Source organism: Pan paniscus, chromosome 18 (assembly GCF_029289425.2).
Source record: "Pan paniscus chromosome 18, NHGRI_mPanPan1-v2.0_pri, whole genome shotgun sequence".
Classification (NCBI taxonomy): domain Eukaryota; kingdom Metazoa; phylum Chordata; class Mammalia; order Primates; family Hominidae; genus Pan; species Pan paniscus.
The window spans coordinates 5,319,583-5,337,155 of record NC_073267.2 but is presented as its reverse complement, the minus strand read 5'-3'; the positions used below and the strand labels follow the sequence as shown (position 1 = coordinate 5,337,155).

At 55.8% G+C, this 17,573-nt stretch overlaps 3 protein-coding genes across 13 annotated transcripts in view; 2 read left to right on the top strand and 1 right to left on the bottom strand.

The window, feature by feature from the left end:
* The window catches only part of GLYR1 (glyoxylate reductase 1 homolog), a 44,300-nt gene extending 38,544 nt beyond the window's left edge, over positions 1-5,756 (top strand). For 5 of the 9 annotated variants that reach the window (XM_003815105.5, XM_024925969.4, XM_003815107.6 and 2 more), the window contains one exon: positions 3,660-5,756. In XM_003815105.5, the coding sequence (XP_003815153.2) occupies positions 3,660-3,734 (75 nt within the window). In that variant the 3' untranslated portion in view covers positions 3,735-5,756. The remainder of the gene's footprint in view (positions 1-3,659) is intronic. The other 4 variants (XM_055099525.2, XM_055099526.2, XM_055099527.2 and 1 more) reach the window with 1 other exon arrangement.
* Positions 5,757-6,010: 254 nt separating this feature from the next.
* On the top strand, positions 6,011-12,044 carry ROGDI (rogdi atypical leucine zipper). 2 transcript variants are annotated; one of them, XM_034939747.3, is made up of 11 exons: positions 6,011-6,404; positions 6,478-6,549; positions 7,346-7,428; positions 7,610-7,664; positions 8,353-8,433; positions 9,154-9,249; positions 10,268-10,366; positions 10,751-10,864; positions 10,948-10,997; positions 11,099-11,225; positions 11,511-12,044. In XM_034939747.3, exons 1-11 carry the CDS (start codon positions 6,360-6,362, stop codon positions 11,550-11,552), a joined length of 864 nt encoding a protein of 287 aa, XP_034795638.1. In that variant the 5' UTR covers positions 6,011-6,359; the 3' UTR covers positions 11,553-12,044. The 2 variants fall into 2 exon arrangements, with proteins under 2 accessions (XP_034795638.1, XP_054955503.1); XM_055099528.2 differs by having other exon boundaries at positions 6,037-6,404; positions 11,078-11,225.
* A 132-nt stretch (positions 12,045-12,176) lies between these two features.
* On the bottom strand, positions 12,177-13,755 carry SMIM22 (small integral membrane protein 22). 2 transcript variants are annotated; one of them, XM_063598319.1, is made up of 3 exons: positions 13,156-13,755; positions 12,981-13,066; positions 12,177-12,824 (listed from the first exon to the last, which is right to left on the bottom strand). In XM_063598319.1, the coding sequence occupies exons 1-3, from the start codon at positions 13,277-13,279 to the stop codon at positions 12,783-12,785; spliced, it is 252 nt and encodes an 83-aa protein (XP_063454389.1). In that variant the 5' UTR covers positions 13,280-13,755; the 3' UTR covers positions 12,177-12,782. The 2 variants fall into 2 exon arrangements, with proteins under 2 accessions (XP_063454389.1, XP_063454388.1); XM_063598318.1 differs by having other exon boundaries at positions 12,177-13,066.
* Positions 13,756-17,573: the final 3,818 nt, after the last annotated feature.

Genomic DNA, 17,573 nt, shown 5'->3' with positions numbered 1-17,573 from the left:
TTAACACGTGCACTTTTTTTATATTTGAGACACAGTCTCACTCTCTTGCCCAGGTGAAGTGCAGTGGCACAATTATAGCTCACTGCAGCCTTGACTTCCTAGGCTCAAGCAATCCTCCCACCTCAGCCTCCCGAGTAGCTGGGACTATAGGCGTGCACAACTGTATCCAACTTCACATACACTTTCGAAAAGTTTTTTAGGGTAGAAGTTCCGCTTTCTTAGCTCATCTTCATAGAATTTGAATCTAAAAAAAAAACAACTGAAAAACATTTGTCTTTACCATATTATTATAATAAAAATGACACTTTGTGAAACAGCAGCTGTATTTTTAAAGTACTATCAGCTGATACACTTTTATTTTATGTTATTTTATGTTATGTTATGTTATTTTATTTTATTTTATGTTATTTTATTTTATTTAAGAGACAGAGTTTCACCCTTGTTGCCCAAGCTGGAGTGTAATCTTGGTTCACTGCAACCTCTGCCTCCTGGGTTCAAGTGATTCTCCTGCCTCAGCCTCCCCAGTAGGTGGGATTACAGGTGCCTGCCAGTACTCCTGGCTAACTTTTTGTATTTTTAGTAGAGATACGGTTTCACCATGTTGGCCAGGTTGGTCTCAAACTCCTGACCTCAGGTGATCCACCCACCTCAGCCTACCTAAGTGCTGGGATTACAGGCGTGAGCCATGGCACCCAGCCAGTACTGTTCTTTTGACACCTGGCTTTTCATAGTATAATTCTCTCTTCCTGAATTCTATTTTTTTTTTTTTTTGAGACAGAGTCTCACTCTGTTGCCCAGGCTGGAGTGCAGTGACATGATCTCAGTTCACTGCAGCCCCCACCTCTTGGGTTAAAGTGATTCTCCTGCCTCAGCCTCCCAAGTAGCTGGAACCGCAGGCATGCACCGCCACACCTGGCTAATTTTTGTATTTGTAGTAGAGACAGGGTTTTACTATTTTGACCAGGCTGGACTCGAACTCCTGGCCTCAAGTAATCCGCCTGCCTTGGCCTCCCAAAGTGCTGGGATTACAGGCATGAGCCACCGCATGCAGCCTTGTTCCTAAATTCTGTCTTCTGTCTCTTGTCTGTTTCAACATTTCAGAGTACTTATTTCATGACTTTTTCAGATTACATTACTATTTCAAGTCCCCCCTGTTCATTCTACCAGTGGATTCTCTCTGGACAGTAGAATTCGTTGTGTATTTTATAAGTCTTTTTTGATGAAAGCTCATTTCTGACTATAGTTATTTCCCAAGGGTTTCATGTGGCTTGGGCTGGGAAAGGTTCTCTTTGAAGTGACTTCCAAGTTGCCTCCACCCTGACTACAGGATTCATTGGCTTGCAAGCAGAGGTTTTAGGTTAATTTCTCAATGCAGCTCGCTGCTTTCAGGTCGTTTGGATGGTATGAGCTTAGGCTCTATACTGTTAGGAGTTCAGAGGTCAGGTTCTGAAGGTTAACTGGTGCATTGACCTGTAGTAGTTGTATTGATATGTGGTTCGATTTGGGGCTGCCATTTTATCATTTGATTTCTGTTGGTTGTCTTTGTCTTTTGTTTGTTGCTCCTTTCTTACTTTCTTTTTAGAATTCCAGTTTCAGCTGGGCACGGTGGCTGACACCTATAATCTCAACACTTTGGGAGGCTGAGGCGGGCAGATCACCTGAGGTCAGGAGTTCGAGATCAGCCTGGCCAAAATAGTGAAACCCAGTCTCTACTAAAAATACCAAAAATTAGCCGGGCATAGTGGCGGGCACTATTAATCCCAGCTACTCCGGAGGCTGGGACAGGAGAATCACTTGAACCCAGGAGGCGGAGGTTGCAGTGAGCCAAGATCGTGCCATTGCACTCCAGCCTGGGCGACAGACCAAGACCCCGTCTCAAAAAAAAAAAAAAAGAGGCCAGGCGCAGTGGCTCACGCCTGTAATCCCAGCACTTTGGGAGGCCGAGGCGGGTGGATCACGAGGTCAGGAGATCAAGACCATCCTGGCTAACAGGGTGAAACCGTGCCTCTACTAAAAATACAAAAAATTAGCCAGGTGTGGTGGCAGGCGCCTGTAGTCCCAGCTACTCTGGAGGCTGAGGCAGGAGAATGGCGTGAACCCGGGAGGCAGAGCTGGCAGTGAGCCGGGATCGCACCACTGCACTCCAGCCTGGGCGACAGAGCAAGACTCCATCTCAAAAAAAAAAAAAAAAGAATTCCAGTTTCATTTATCTATTTTCTTTTTTACTTTGCCTCTGCATTCTTTTTTTAGTGGTTACTCTACAGATTGCGGTATAAATCCTTAAGATAGAGTTAATCTTGCCAGGTACAGTGGCTTATACTTGTGATCCTTGTAATCCTAGCACTTTGGGAGGTCGAGGCAGGATTGCTTAAGCCCAGGAGTTTGAGACCAGCCTGGGCAACATAGCAAGACCCCCATCTGTACAAAAATAAAAATAAAAAACTAGCTGGGCGTGGTGGCGAGCACCCTATTCCTAGCTACTTGGGAGACTGAGGCAGGTGAGGCAGGAGGATTGCTTGAGCCCAGGAGTTCGAGGCTGCAATGAGCCATGATCCTACCACTGCACTCCAGCCTGGGCAACAGAGCAAGACCCTGTCTCAAGAAAAAAAAAAAAAACAGTTAATCTTGTACCATTTCCCATTAAATGTAAAAACTTTGCAACCACACAGAAGCATTTCTTTCCCCCTCCCTCTCCCTCATCCTTTAAGGCAGGGTTTCTCAACCTCGGCACTGCTGCCATTCTGTGTGGGGGGGCTATCCAAGCACTGCAGGATGTTGGGTGGCCCACCCACCAGACGCCAGTGACATAGCTCCTCCTCAGGTGACAGAAAATGTCTCCAGATATTACCAGATGTCCCCTGGGGGCAGAAGCACCACAGGTGTGAGAACTCTCACTCTGAGGTATAGGTGTCCTGGGTGTTTCATCTGCCCTTGTTTTATTTTTTATTCATTTATTTATTTATTTGAGACAGTTTTGCTCTTTTTTTGTTTTTGAGACAGAGTCTCGCTCTGTCGCCCAGACTGGAGTGCAGTGTTGTGATCTCAGCTCACTGCAACCTCCGCCTCCCAGGTTCAAGCTATTCTCCTGCCTCAACCTCCTGAGTAGCTGGGATTACAGGCACCTGCCACCATGCCAGGCTAATTTTTTTTTTTTTTTTTAAAGAAGGGGTTTCACGATGGTCACCAGGCTGGTCTTGATCTCCTGACCTCGTGATCCACCCACCTTGGCCTCCTAAAGTGCTGAGATTACAGGCATGAGCCACTGCGCCTGGCCCTAATTTTTGTATTTTTAGTAGAGATGGGGTTTCACCTTTTTGGCCTGGCTGGTCTCAAACTCCTGACCTCAGGTGATCCACCCGCCTCGGTCTTACAGGCATGAGCCGCAGTGCCCAGCCAATGCTGAATGTTTTATATCCCATAGTGTACTTCATTCTCACAAGATCCCCCGGGTACTGTTCCTTCTCCCAGAGCAAGAAGCACAGTGGCTGAGGTCCAGAGAAACGGAGGTGCTTCATGCAAGGTCAAAACAGGATTCCTAACCAGACAGCCTGGGCTCCAGCACTGCCTGCTAGCCACATCCACCACTGCCTCCAGGAATCAGGTCTAGGTCTTGAAGGCAGCTCTGGGGCCAGAGACTGAGCCATCTCTTTTTTTTCCAGGTGTACAAAAGAGCCAAGGCGCTGGACCAGTCCGACAACGATATGTCCGCCGTGTACCGAGCCTACATACACTAAGCTGTCGACACCCCGCCCTCACCCCTCCAATCCCCCCTCTGACCCCCTCTTCCTCACATGGGGTCAGGGGCCTGGGACTTCATTCTGGACCAGCCCACCTATCTCCATTTCCTTTTATACAGACTTTGAGACTTGCCATCAGCACAGCACACAGCAGCACCCTTCCCCTGAGGCCGGTGGGGAGGGGACAAGTGTCAGCAGGATTGGCGTGTGGGAAAGCTCTTGAGCTGGGCACTGGCCCCCCGGACGAGGTGGCTGTGTGTTCACACACACACACACACACACACACACAGGCTCTCGCCCCAGGATAGAAGCTGCCCAGAAACTGCTGCCTGGCTTTTTTTCTTCCGAGCTTGTCTTATCTCAAACCCCTTCCAGTCAAGGAACTAGAATCAGCAACGAGAGTTGGAAGCCTTCCCACAGCTTCCCCCAGAGCGAAGAGGCTGTAGTCATGTCCACATCCCCCACTGGATTCCCTACAAGGAGAGGCCTTGGGCCCAGATGAGCCAGTACAGACTCCAGACAGAGGGGCCCTTGGGGCCCTCCAACCTCAGGTGATGAGCTGAGAAAGATGTTCACGTCTAAGCGTCCAGTGTGCACCCAGCGCTCCATAGACGCCTTTGTGAACTGAAAAGAGACTGGCAGAGTCCCGAGAAGATGGGGCCCTGGCTTTCCAGGGAGTGCAGCAAGCAGCCGGCCTGCAGGTGAGCATGGAGGCCCGGCCCTCACCGCCTCGAAGCCATGCCCCAGATGCCACTGCCACAGCGGGCGCTCGCTCCTCCCTAGGCTGTTTTAGTATTTGGATTTGCATTCCATCCCTTGGGAGGGGGTCCTCAGGGCCACTAGTGATGAGCCAAGAGGAGTGGGGGTTGGGGGCGCTCCTTTCTGTTTCCGTTAGGCCACAGACTTCACCTGGCTCTGAAGAGCCACTCTTACCTCGGTCCCCTCCCAGTGGTCCCACCTTCTCCAGCCTGCCCTGCCAAGTCCCCTGCATGCCCACCGCTCTCCATCCTCCCTCCTCTCCCTCTTCCTTCCATGGAGACAGTATTTCTTTCTGTCTGTCCCTTTGGCCCAGACCCAGCCTGACCAACGATGAGCATTTCTTAGGCTCAGCTCTTGATACGGAAACGAGTGTCTTCACTCCAGCCAGCATCATGGTCTTCGGTGCTTCCCGGGCCCGGGGTCTGTCGGGAGGGAAGAGAACTGGGCCTGACCTACCTGAACTGACTGGCCCTCCGAGGTGGGTCTGGGACATCCTAGAGGCCCTACATTTGTCCTTGGATAGGGGACCGGGGGGGGCTTGGGATGTTGCAAAAAAAAAAAGTTACCCAAGGGGTGTCAGTTTTTTATCCCTCTGCATGGGTTGGATTTTCCAAAATCATAATTTGCAGAAGGAAGGCCAGCATTTATGATGCAATATGTAATTATATATAGGGTGGCCACACTAGGGCGGGGTCCTTCCCCCCTCACAGCTTTGGCCCCTTTCAGAGATTAGAAACTGGGTTAGAGGATTGCAGAAGACGAGTGGGGGGAGGGCAGGGAAGATGCCTGTCGGGTTTTTAGCACAGTTCATTTCACTGGGATTTTGAAGCATTTCTGTCTGAACACAAAGCCTGTTCTAGTCCTGGCGGAACACACTGGGGGTGGGGGCGGGGGAAGATGCGGTAATGAAACCGGTTAGTCAATGTTGTCTTAATATTGTTGACAATTCTGTAAAGTTCCTTTTTATGAATATTTCTGTTTAAGCTATTTCACCTTTCTTTTGAAATCCTTCCCTTTTAAGGAGAAAATGTGACACTTGTGAAAAAGCTTGTAAGAAAGCCCCTCCCTTTTTTCTTTAAACCTTTAAATGACAAATCTAGGTAATTAAGGTTGTGAATTTTTATTTTTGCTTTGTTTTTAATGAACATTTGTCTTTCAGAATAGGATTGTGTGATAATGTTTAAATGGCAAAAACAAAACATGATTTTGTGCAATTAACAAAGCTACTGCAAGAAAAATAAAACACTTCTTGGTAACACAGCTGTGCCGCAGGAGTCCTGCTTCCCTCGTCCTCGGCGAGATGGGTGGGAGGAGAAGGCAGCGGCGGGGCCGGGGTGGGTTTTCGGGACCTCCACGTCCGGGGTGAGACGGACTTGCGAGTGGCGGCGAGGTCCGCGGCAGGGTTGGAACCACGACCAACGGAGCCAAGCGGGCCAATAGGGAGGAGGAGCGGGGACAGACTGTCCTGCCGGCCAATGAGTGAGCGCGAGTGGAGCAGAGCGCCCTATCATATCCTGGGGGCGCCCCGGGCTGGTGCCGGCCGCGTCCCTGGCCAGCCGGAGCAAGCCTGACTCGTGCAGCCGCCGGCCGCGTCCCTGGCCAGCCGGAGCGAGCCTCACTCCCGCAGCCGCCAGTCTCGTTCCAGGGCTCCCGCAGGTTTCGGGAGCCGAGGCGGACCGACAGGCGCTAGCCAATCGCGAGCACGGAGCCGGCCTGGGGGCGGGGTGGTACCCGCTCCGCCAATCGGGTGGGGGCGGAGCCAGACGCCGGGGGCGGACGGGAGGACTGGAGGACCGAGGACAGGAAGATTGGTGGACAGGAGCAGCGACCGGTGGGGAGGGCGCTCGGCGGCGGCCTGCGGCCATGGCCACCGTGATGGCAGCGACGGCGGCGGAGCGGGCGGTGCTGGTAAGGCGCGCGGGCCAGCGGGCGGGCCGGCGGGGCGGCGGGGCCGGGGGTGACCGCCGGGTCTGTCCCGCAGGAGGAGGAGTTCCGCTGGCTGCTGCACGACGAGGTGCACGCTGTGTTGAAGCAGCTGCAGGACATCCTCAAGGTAACGACCCGCGCCCTGCCCCGCCGGGCGTGGCGACCCTCCCTCCTCATCTCCCTGGCTCCACCTGGGGCCGCGCGGCTGCGTCCTGAGCGCCTACAGTGTGCGGCTGCCGCGGCTTTCAGGCAGGGCCCCGCCTCCGCGAACTCGAGCCGACCTCATTATATAAGTACCTGTGTGCGGGCAGGGGCGAGTCCCGACGAGGGTGCTAGCAAGGGCCTGAGTCCCGCCCGGCCTTGGGTCGGGGAAGGCCGCCTTGGGAGCAGCGGCATCCAATCTGGGAGCCGAAGAATTCTGCCTCTGCCTGGCAGTGTGACTTCAGCCAAGTCACTGAACCTCCCTGGGCCTCCCTTTTCTCATTGGCAAAAGGGAGATAACAGTACCCGCTTCGCGAGGCTGGGGTGTAGATAAATGAGCCAGGCAGCTCACAGAAGTAACCGGCGTAGTGCTTGCTGTGGCCCAGGACCGCGGGTTACCATAACTACTGCCTTGTTCCCTGACTCTGCCCCTTGCCCCTTTCCCCCTCAACCAAGCTGGGAGGCTGCCCCTGTCTGTTTTGTATTCCCCGAGGCGGGCACACAGGAGGTGTTCAGGGAATGTGGGATAAGCAGAGATCGGGCTCACGGTTAGGTGCCCTGGGGGCTTGGGCAGGGTCTTCCCACCCCAGCTGAACCCAGGTGAGGCCAGGCCACGTTGTTCCTTACCCCCGCTGACTTGGAGGGAGGGGGGCTTCTGGAAGGAGCACTGGGCCGGGCCTGAGTGGGCGCTACCAGCTCCCCTCCTTCTCTCTGTTCCACAGGAGGCCTCTCTGCGCTTCACTCTGCCGGGCTCCGGCACTGAGGGGCCCGCCAAGCAAGAGAACTTCATCCTAGGCAGCTGTGGGTGAGCCTGGGCTAGGCGGAAACCGGGGAAATGGGTACCTTGGGGGGTAGGAGGCATGGCCATAGCCCTGTCCTGCAGACCAGCTGGTTGTGCAATGGGACAGGAGGGGCAGCCCGCCGGGAGGGAGGGCTGGGTGGTGGGGGGGTGACCACAGGCACCGCTCTGACGCCACATGTTACAGCACAGACCAGGTGAAGGGTGTGCTGACTCTGCAGGGGGATGCCCTCAGCCAGGCGGTGAGTCCCCCGGCCCTGTCCCCTCCCATCCTGCCAATGGGGAAGAGCATGGGAGCTCCCACTTTCTCTCTGTACAAGCCCTGCGACTCTGGGCGGGACCCTTGATCTCTCTGGCCTCAGTTTTCTCCTTTGGAAAATGACAGCAACCCTCACACCTCCTCCCGGGATCGGTGTGCAGATTCAGTAAGAGGTGCAGGAGAGGGGTTCTTTGCACACGGCCTGGCCTGGCGTCCGGACCAGTGAAACATGGGCATTGGTGGATTAGGCTGGCCACACATCACAATTGAATCAGCCAATGCCTGAACTCCAGTCTGCACCCGACTCTGTGCCAGGCACCAAGGCGTGGGGGGAGGCCCCCCTCCTGGGCTCCATCTGTTGCCCTTTGTAGACACTAGATGCACCCCGTTCGCACAGAGCCTCACAGAGGCTGCCTTTCCTCTTCCCCTTCCCCTTTCTTCACCTCTTTCCATTTCACTTCTTTGTGGCTCTTCTTGGGCCTGGTTTCCTGTTTCCTGACCTCCCTGTTCAACCCCCAAACGGCCAAGGCATTGGGAGACCCTCTGCCCTATACAGCGGCCAAGGCCTGAGCCACCACACACCCCATTTCTGCCCTGGGCTTAAGGGCTCAGAGTGGCTGTGGCAGGAGGCGCCCCCTCACTGCCCAGCTCACCCCACTCTTGCTTGTCAGGATGTGAACCTGAAGATGCCCCGGAACAACCAGCTGCTGCACTTCGCCTTCCGGGAGGACAAGCAGTGGAAGCTGCAGCAGGTGACCCCGCCCCTCCTGGCTAGTGCTCAGCCACAAGGACAGGCGGCAGCAGGCCTGCCACGGGGCCTCCGTGGAGAGGGACTAGCCCTGGGGATCTGTGGCCACAGCAAGCCTGGGAGGGTGTTTCCTAACAGCAAAGCTGGGGGCAGGCGTTTCCTGAAGCCCTGGAGGCTGCGCCATGTGGGGAGGTAGAGAACCTGGCCTGAGAGCCCCGAGGGCCACATCGGGACTGTGGAGTCCCCACAGCAGCTGGCTGGATGAGATGGTTCAGAAGCCCTCTGAAAAGTCACTCCCTTGCCCAGAGCCTCCAGGGACTTGCCATGGCTCTGGGGATGAGGCCCATGCTCCCTGGCAGCTCCTGTACCAATGGGCCCCAGCCTCCTCCCCTGCCCCCTCCACCCCGACTGTCTCCATCTCAGCGCCCTTGCCCCTGCCTTGTCGCCCTGTTTGCTTCCCTCCGCAACTCGCACAGACTCTTGTCTTGGGCATTACTGTGTGTCCATCCCTTAGAAAGGAGGGGGCAGTCAGCTTGGGCAGAGACCAGGCCTGCCCCAGGTGATGCCAGATGCCCATCACCTGGCGTGGACCTGGCCCTCTGGGGCACAGGGATGACAGTGTGGAGAGTGGAATGACATGGGGCAGGCAGGCAGGCAGCACCCACTCTCCCCTCCTGGCCGCATGGAAGCTGGCGTGACCCCTCTGGATGACCCCTGCTTCCAGATCCAGGATGCCAGAAACCATGTGAGCCAAGCCATTTACCTGCTTACCAGCCGGGACCAGAGCTACCAGTTCAAGACGGGCGCTGAGGTCCTCAAGGTGAGCTGCCCCCGGGCCTGACTCCTGGGCCTAGTCCCACGTCCTTGATCCGGAATCACACCTGGGTTCCAATCCCAGGGCCTCCACGTTGAGCTGTGCAACCTGTAAGCACTTACCTGCCGACTCTGTGTCTCCATTTCTACCTGTGGGGTCAGGGGCAAGCTGGAGTGACTGTTCACCATAATAATTCAGGTCACGGGGCCCCCAGTAAGCACTCGGCACACACCACTGCCGGTAGCAGCAGTGAAAGCCTTCACATTAACCGCGTGGCACATGTGAAGAGCTGACCTGGGCACCTGACCTCATGCTTGAGTTCTGCCCCTGACTTGCTGTGTGTCCTCCGGTGGTTCACCTGCCCTCTCTGGACCTCTGTTTCCTCACACTTAGGACAAGACAGACTAAGATCCCTTCGAGAACTGTAACCACCCTAGGGTGCTGCAGGCCCTATACCCCCAGTCAGCTCTTACGTGTTTCCTGGGAGCCACATCACCCTGGTACTCATGGCCACGGCTGAATGGCACGAAAGCTGGGGCTCTGAGGAGTCTGCCAGGGCTCTGCTCCACGGCAAAGGGAAGGGATGGGCTCCAGGTGGTCCCACCATCCACCAGCCGTGACCCTGGCTTACCCCCCTGAAAACCTCAACCCAGTCATCCATCGCCTCCTCCAGGAAGCCCTCTCTGGCCCTTTGCAGCCAACCTTTGTTGCCTGTACCCCTGTCCACAAAGCCTGTGCCCCTGGGACTGACCTCCCAGGACCTTCCATTCCCCATTGATCCAGCGCCCGGGATCCCCGTGCAGTGAATCAGCCCCATCCTGATTGACATTAGTGCAGACATCCTGCCCTCCTCCATACCCAGCTGGAGCCCAACTACCTGTCTTTAACAGGCCCCTGCTGCTGAGTTTCGGGACCTGGGAACAGTAGCCACTGGGCTGGGTGGGAGTGGGAGCTACCATGTCTGTTGTTCCTTAATGCATGGGGACACGGGAGGAAGCAGAGCCAACCCCGCCTCTCCCTGCAGCTGATGGACGCAGTGATGCTGCAGCTGACCAGAGCCCGAAACCGGCTCACCACCCCCGCCACCCTCACCCTCCCCGAGATCGCCGCCAGCGGCCTCACGGTCAGTGCCCCTGCCAGTCCCTGCTCCAGGAGAGGGGTCCCACAGTGGGTCCCAGCTTGCCCTCAGGATGGACGCCGAGGGGTGCCACTCCCAGATTATAGGTGGAATATTCTGTCTAGGCAGGTTTCTGGGATGGGGTCCTTGGCTTCTGTCCTGTGCCCCTAAAATACGTTAACCCTGTTTCGGGTTAGTGGTTCCCAAACCTGACAGCACAGGAGATACTTGGGGCACCTGGGAAAAGTCTGGAAGCCCCCATTGATGAGAAGAGCATCTCTAGGGTGGGGACTGGGATCCCCTGCAGACTCCATGAGTGACTGCACAGCCCCGCTCCATCCAGCCTGGGCTGGGGGCTTGCGTGGGCCTCATCCCACCTGCCTCCCGCAGCGGATGTTCGCCCCTGCCCTGCCATCCGACCTGCTGGTCAACGTCTACATCAACCTCAACAAGCTCTGCCTCACGGTGTACCAGCTGCATGCCCTGCAGCCCAACTCCACCAAGGTGAGGAGGGACCCCTGCCTGGCCCACTGCCCGCCATGCACACGCCCTGCAAGGCCTGACGGGTCTGGTGCTGTTCTCCCTAGAACTTCCGCCCAGCTGGGGGCGCGGTGCTGCATAGCCCCGGGGCCATGTTGTAAGTAGGCCGGGGGGGGGGGGGGGTCCAGGCACGCCCACCCCATCCCTCCACACCTGGAGGGCCGGGACCCTCCTCAGGGACCCTCTCACTGCCCACAGCGAGTGGGGCTCTCAGCGCCTGGAGGTGAGCCACGTGCACAAAGTGGAGTGCGTGATCCCCTGGCTCAACGACGCCCTGGTCTACTTCACCGTCTCCCTGCAGCTCTGCCAGCAGCTCAAGGACAAGGTGGGGCCCGGGCCGAGCGCCTTCATTAGGGGAAGGACTTCTAAGGGTCCTTGCCACACCCTCAGAGCGCCCCAACCTTGGGGTCTGGTGTACCCCCACAGTGGGCAGGGGTTCTGAGGGCCCTGCCACACCCTCAGAGCGCCCCAGTCTTGGGGTCTGGTGTACCCCACAGTACTGCTAGGCAGCAATGCCCTGTCCTGACATATTGTCCTTGGGTGACCTTGACATCTCCCCTGGGCTACCCCATCCCCCTCCAGCAACTCACCACACCCTCTCCCCTTGCAGATCTCCGTGTTCTCCAGCTACTGGAGCTACAGACCCTTCTGATCACAGCACCCAGGAGCTTGTCTCCAGGAAGGCGGCCCCGTCCCCTACTCATACCCACCACAGAGCACCAGCCAGTGCCAACGCCAGGCTGCTATTTATCTCCCTATCCCACCCCCTACCCCACCTAACACATTTGCACTGCCGGGAATGGACACTGGAAGTGCCAGGAGGAAGGAAGGCTGGTTTGGTGGGGTAGTGGGGAGGTCAGGGAGGCAGGGCCAAGGGTGTCCCACATTCCCAACACCGCCCTCTGATCACCATGGGAATCTTTGGACTCAGGACAGGGCCAGGCCCAGGGCTCTCCCTCCTCTCCCCTTCGCTGTCCCCTCCCCCTGGAGGGCATGGGGTGGGGGGGTGGCACTGAGCTATGAGTCCCGGGGATGGTGAGGAACGCCACAGACAGAGCCACCCTAGGAGTGAGTATAGTGCTGGTGACTGTGTTCCATAGCCCCAATCCAGGGCTGTCTAAGAAATAAAGATCATCAGACTCCACCTGGAGCCCCTGTCTTGTCTGTCTGAGTGGGAACCCAGGCAGGGGGTCTCTGGTAGTTAGTGGCCATGAGCTTCAGGAGCCAGCAGTCTCCCCTATTCCCGGAGCCTGGCTTCCCCGTTCCCTGTGCCATGCCACGGCAGGGCACAGAACCTACTGTCGAGAGGGGACCCTCAGGCTGCCAAGAAGCCCATGGGGTGGCGACAAGAGCTGTACCTGGGACTTTGGGCCACCGAGTCTTTTTTTTTTTTTTTTGAGACGGAGTCTCGCTCTATCGCCCAAGCTGGAGTGCAGTGGCGCGATCTCGGCTCACTGCAAGCTCCGCCTCCAGGGTTCATGCCATTCTCCTGCCTCAGCCTCCCGAGTAGCTGGGACTACAGGTGCCCGCCACCACGCCCGGCTAATTTTTTGTATTTTTAGTAGAGACGGGGTTTCACCATGTTAACCAGGATGTTCTCGATCTCCTGACCTCGTGATCCGCCCACCTCGGCCTCCCAAAGTACTGGGATTATAGGCGTGAGCCACCGCGCCCGGCCTGAGACCAGCTCCCCTCCCAGCTAGGTGACTCAGGATGACCTGGCACAGTCGTGCTGACTGAAGGCTTGGAGAGGCCAGGTGGCCACCTGAGTGGGGCGGCGAGTCCCGTGTCACCCACCCAGACGGGGACTGGAAGACACTGCAGACTCAGGCTCTGGGCAGACAGAAGGCTTTGTTACTGCCACCGGGCAGGACACACAGGGTCAGGGTTCCAGGGCCAAGTTATCCACTCCCTTGGGTCTTTCCTGCACGAGAAGCACAGTGGGACTGAGCAGGTTCGCTCGTTGTTCCCTAGGGGGATGAGCACCCTTCCCGCCACTCCCCTCACCTTCCGCCTCCACCCCCAGTACAGTTCCGTGCAGGTCCCGGAGGCCGGCAGGGCTCACCTTCCAGGGGCTCACCTTCCTGGGGCTTTCCCTGCGGGGCCCAGGGGAGCTGCAGCAGCAGCAGTGGGCGACGACCAGCAGCAGCAGGAGCAGCACGGTGCCTGGGGACAGGACAGGCGTCCAGGTGTGGCCCCAACCTGGAGCCCAGGGCAGGGGGCTGGGAGGACCCAGAGGCCACAGCCACACTTACCCATGAAGGTGAGGAAAACAATGAAGGCAACAGTGTCCCATGTGGACTGGAAAAACTGGTGGCTCTTCAGTCTCCCCAGGACTTCCTGAACCGTGGCCTCCAGCTCCTCTGTGGACACAGCCATCTTGGCGTGCACAGTGCCACCTGCCCCGGTCCCCCAGAGGCTGCATCAGGACCCTGGGCTCAGCTCAGCAGGGACCACATCCAGGCTTCCCACAGCCCAGCCACTGCCCGCTCCTGGCCCAGCGCCAGCTTCCCCACCCCTTCCCATTCCACTTCTCCCTCGGCCCCAGGCCCAGCTTCTCTCCTTGCCCAGCTCTGTGGTCCCTACCCTGACAACCTTCTCCCCAGCCACTGTCATCTCCCCTCTCTCTCCCCCTGGCAGCCCAGCCCCCAGGCCCCCACCTACCTCCTAGAAGCCTCCGATTCCCCCAACCAGGCAGGTCCTGGGGAGCACAGGCTGCTTCCTGCTTCCGGCTCCACACCACCTGAGGCCTTGGCAACCAGCCCCGCCCTCCCCAGGGCTAGCAGAGGCCGCCCAGCCCAGGGGAGAGGGCCCAGGCGCAGCAGGTGCGCTCCCTGGCTCCCCACTGCTGGAGGCCCAGGGAGGAAGACGCCGGCCTGTGGCTTCTTCACTCCTGAGACTTCCTACCTTTCCTCAGTATCCCAGATATGCAGCTGGGAACACCTGTGTGCTTGGCCACTGCTGACTTCGTGAATGAAAGAGAGAGAGATGGGAGAGAAGGTGGGTGGGAGGGAGGGGGAAGGGGGAGAAAAACTGCCTGCATCCAACGAGCCTTGAGCAGCTAGGACAGGTGTGCCTGCATCATACAGTTGTCCTTGGAATCCTCAACTATTGGTTCCAGCACCTCCGTGGGTACCAAAATCCACAGATGCTATAAAGTCCCCGATATAAAATGAGGCAGTATTTGCATATAACCTGTGCATATACTCTGTACTTCAAATCATCTCTGGATTACTTATAATACTTAATATATTTGGCCTGGCCTTGTGGCTCACACCTGTAATCCCACCACTTTGGAAGGCCAAGTTGGGTAGATCACTTAAGATCAGGAGCTTGAGACCGTCCTGGCCAACATGGCGAAACCCCACCTCTACTAAAAATACAAAAATTGGGCCGGGCTCAGTGGCTCACGCCTGTAATCCCAGCACTTTGGGAGGCAGAGGCGGGTCACCTGAGGCCAGGAGTTTGAGACCAGCCTGACCAACATGGAGAAACCATGTCTCTACTAAAAATACAAAATTAGCCAGGCGTGTGGTGGCACATTCCTGTAATCCCAGCTACTAGGGAGGCTGAGGCAGGAGAATCACTTGAACCCGGGAGGCAGAGGTTGCGGTGAGCCGAGATCACGCCATTGCACTCCAGCCTGGGCAACGAGCAAAACTCCATCTCAAAAAAAAAAAAGATAAAAATACAAAAATTGGTCGGGTGTGGTGGCTCATGCCTGTAATCCCAGCACTTTGGGAGGCCGAGGCGGGCGGATCACAAGGTCAGGAGATCAAGACCATCCTGGGTAACACGGTAAAACCCCATCTCTACTAAAAATACAAAAAATTAGCCGGCCATGGTGGCACGCACCTATAGTCCCAACTACTCAGGAGGCTGAGGCAGGAGAATTGCTTGAACCCTGGAGGCAGAGATTGCAGTGATCCGAGATCACATCACTGCACTCCAGCCTGGGTGACAGAGCAAGACTCCATCTCAAAAAATAATAATAATACAAAAATTACCCCGCTGTGGTGGCGGGCCCCTGTAATCCCAGCTACTTGGGAGGCTGAGGCAGGAGAATCGCTTGAACCCAGGAGGCGGAGCCTGTAGTGAGCCAAGATCATGTCACGGCACACCAGCCTGAGTGACAGAGCAAGACTATCTCAAAAAAAATAAATTGGCTGGGTGCGGTGTCACACTCCTGTAATCCCAGCTAATCGGGAGGCCGAGGCAGGAAAATCGCTTGAACCCAGGAGGCAGAGGCTGCAGTGAGCCAAGATGGCACCACTGCACTCTAGCCTGGGTGACAGAGCAAGACTCCATCTCAAAAAAAAATTATATACATATATTTATTTAATATAATGTATGCTAGGTAAATAATTGTTACATTGTATAGGGAACAGTAAGCAAAAAAGTCTGTACATGTCCAATAGAGATGTGATTTTTTTCCAAATATTTTCTGTCTGTGGTTGGCTGAAGCCACAGATGTGGAACCTGTGGATACGGAAGGCCAGCTGTACTAGGAGTCTTCACCGCCTTATTTTCTCTATTTTACTACTTGAAAATATCAGCTAATGTGGGGCTCTGCATCGAGCACTGTGCTGTGTCACCTGGTTTATTCCTCATAGCAATCCTAAAGTGGGTATTATTGCTTTTTCCATTTTACAGATGAGGAAACGGAGGCCTAGAGAAGTTTAGCCATTAGCCCGTCACACACCTAATGTATCCATGTCCCAATGCTGCCGTAACACTACCACAAACTCTGTGGCTTCAAACAACACAAATGTATTGCCCTATGGTTCTGAAGGTCAGAGTCTAAAATGGGTCGACCAGGCTGTGTTCATCCTGAAGGTTCTAGGGCAGAGTCCATCTTTTGCCTTGTCCAGCTTCTAGAGGGTGGTGGCATTCCTGGGCTTGTGGTCTCCCATCCCTCCACCCTCTGCTTCCAGGCTCATGTCTCCTCCTCTGACTCTAATCCTCCTCCCTCCCTTTTTTTTTTTTTTTTTTTTTTTTTTTGAGACAGAGTTTCGCTCTTTTTGCTGAGGCTGGAGTGCAGTGGCGCCATCTCGGCTCACTGCAACCTCCGCCTCCCGGGTTCAAGCGATTCTCCTGCCTCAGCCTCCTAAGTAGCTGGGATTACAGGCACCTGCCACCACGCCCAGCTAACTTTTGTGTTTTAGTAGAGACTGGGTTTCACCATGTTGGCCAGGCTGGTCTCAAACTCCTGACCTCAGGTGATTCACCCACCTTGGCCTCCCAAAGTGCTAGGATTACAGGTGTGAGCCACGATGCTTGGCCTTTTTTTTTTTTTTTTTTTGAGACGGAGTCTTGCTGTCACCCAGGCTGGCAGGCTGGAGTGCAATGGCGCGATGTCGGCTCACTGCAAACTCCGCTTCCTGGGTTCAAGAGATTCTCCTGCCTTGGCCTCCTGAATCACTGGGATTACAAGCGTGCACCACCACACCCAGCTGATTTTTGTGTTTTTAGTAGAGACGGGGTTTCACCATGTTGGTCAGGCTGGTCTTGAACTCCTGAGCTCTGGCAATCCGCTCCCCCCTCAGCCTCCCAAAATGCTGGAATTACAGGCATGAGCCACCGCGCCCAGCAGACATACTTCTATTTTTAAAGTGCAAGGGAGGCTGGGCGCAGTGGCTCATGCCTGTAATCCCAGCACTTTGGGAGGCCGAGGCGGGCAGATCACGAGGTCAGCATGTCGAGACCATCCTGGCTAACACGGTGAAACCCCGTCTCTACTAAAAATACAAAAAATTAGCCAGGCATGGTGGCGGGCGCCTGTAGTCCCAGCTACTCGGGAGGCTGAGGCAGGAGAATGGCATGAACCCGGGAGGCGGAGCTTGCAGTGAGCTGAGATCACGCCACTGCACTCCAGCCTGGGCGACAGAGCGAGACACTGTCTCAAAAAAAAAAAAAAAAATGCAGGGGAACAACTGTGGCCCCTGCTCCAGCTCTTGGCCTGGCTGGGTGGGCAGGAGGCACACTGTCCCCTCCTCTCCCCTCTGGCCCTCAGTCTTCCTGTCTCTCTGGGTACCTTGTTTCTAATGTTTGTTGTTACTATTATGAAAGTCATATCTATCTCTTAAAGAAGATCTGGAAACCACCAAGTTGTTAAAAGACAAAGTCAGGCCAGGCGCGGTGGCTCACACCAGTAATCCAAGCACTTTGGGAGGCCGAGGTGGGCAGATCACCTGAGGTTAGAAATTCGAGACCATCCTGGCCAACATGGCGACACCTGTCTCTACTAAAAATACAAAAATTAGCCGGGCGTGGTGGTTGGTGCCTGTAATCCCAGCTACTCAGGAAGCTGAGGCAGGAGAATCACTTGAACCCGGGAGGCAGAGGTTGCAGGGAGCCAAGATCTCGCCACTGCACTCCAGCCTGGGTGACAGAGTGAGACTGCGTCTCAGAAAAAAAAAAGACAAAAGTCACAGAGCCCCGCCCAGTCCCAGGCAGGACAGTAACAGGAGGAGGAGGCTGTGGCAGGGAGTGGTTCCGGTGAGTCAGACTTCTGGACCCAGGTTCGATTGCATGCCATAAGACCCACCAATGTGTGAGCTTGAGCCCTTCTGCCTCAGTATACTCCTCTGTAAAATGGGTATGTGAATAGTATCCACCTCCTTCCAGTGTCGTGAGGACGAAATGAACTGATCATCGATGTCAGAGCCGTCGA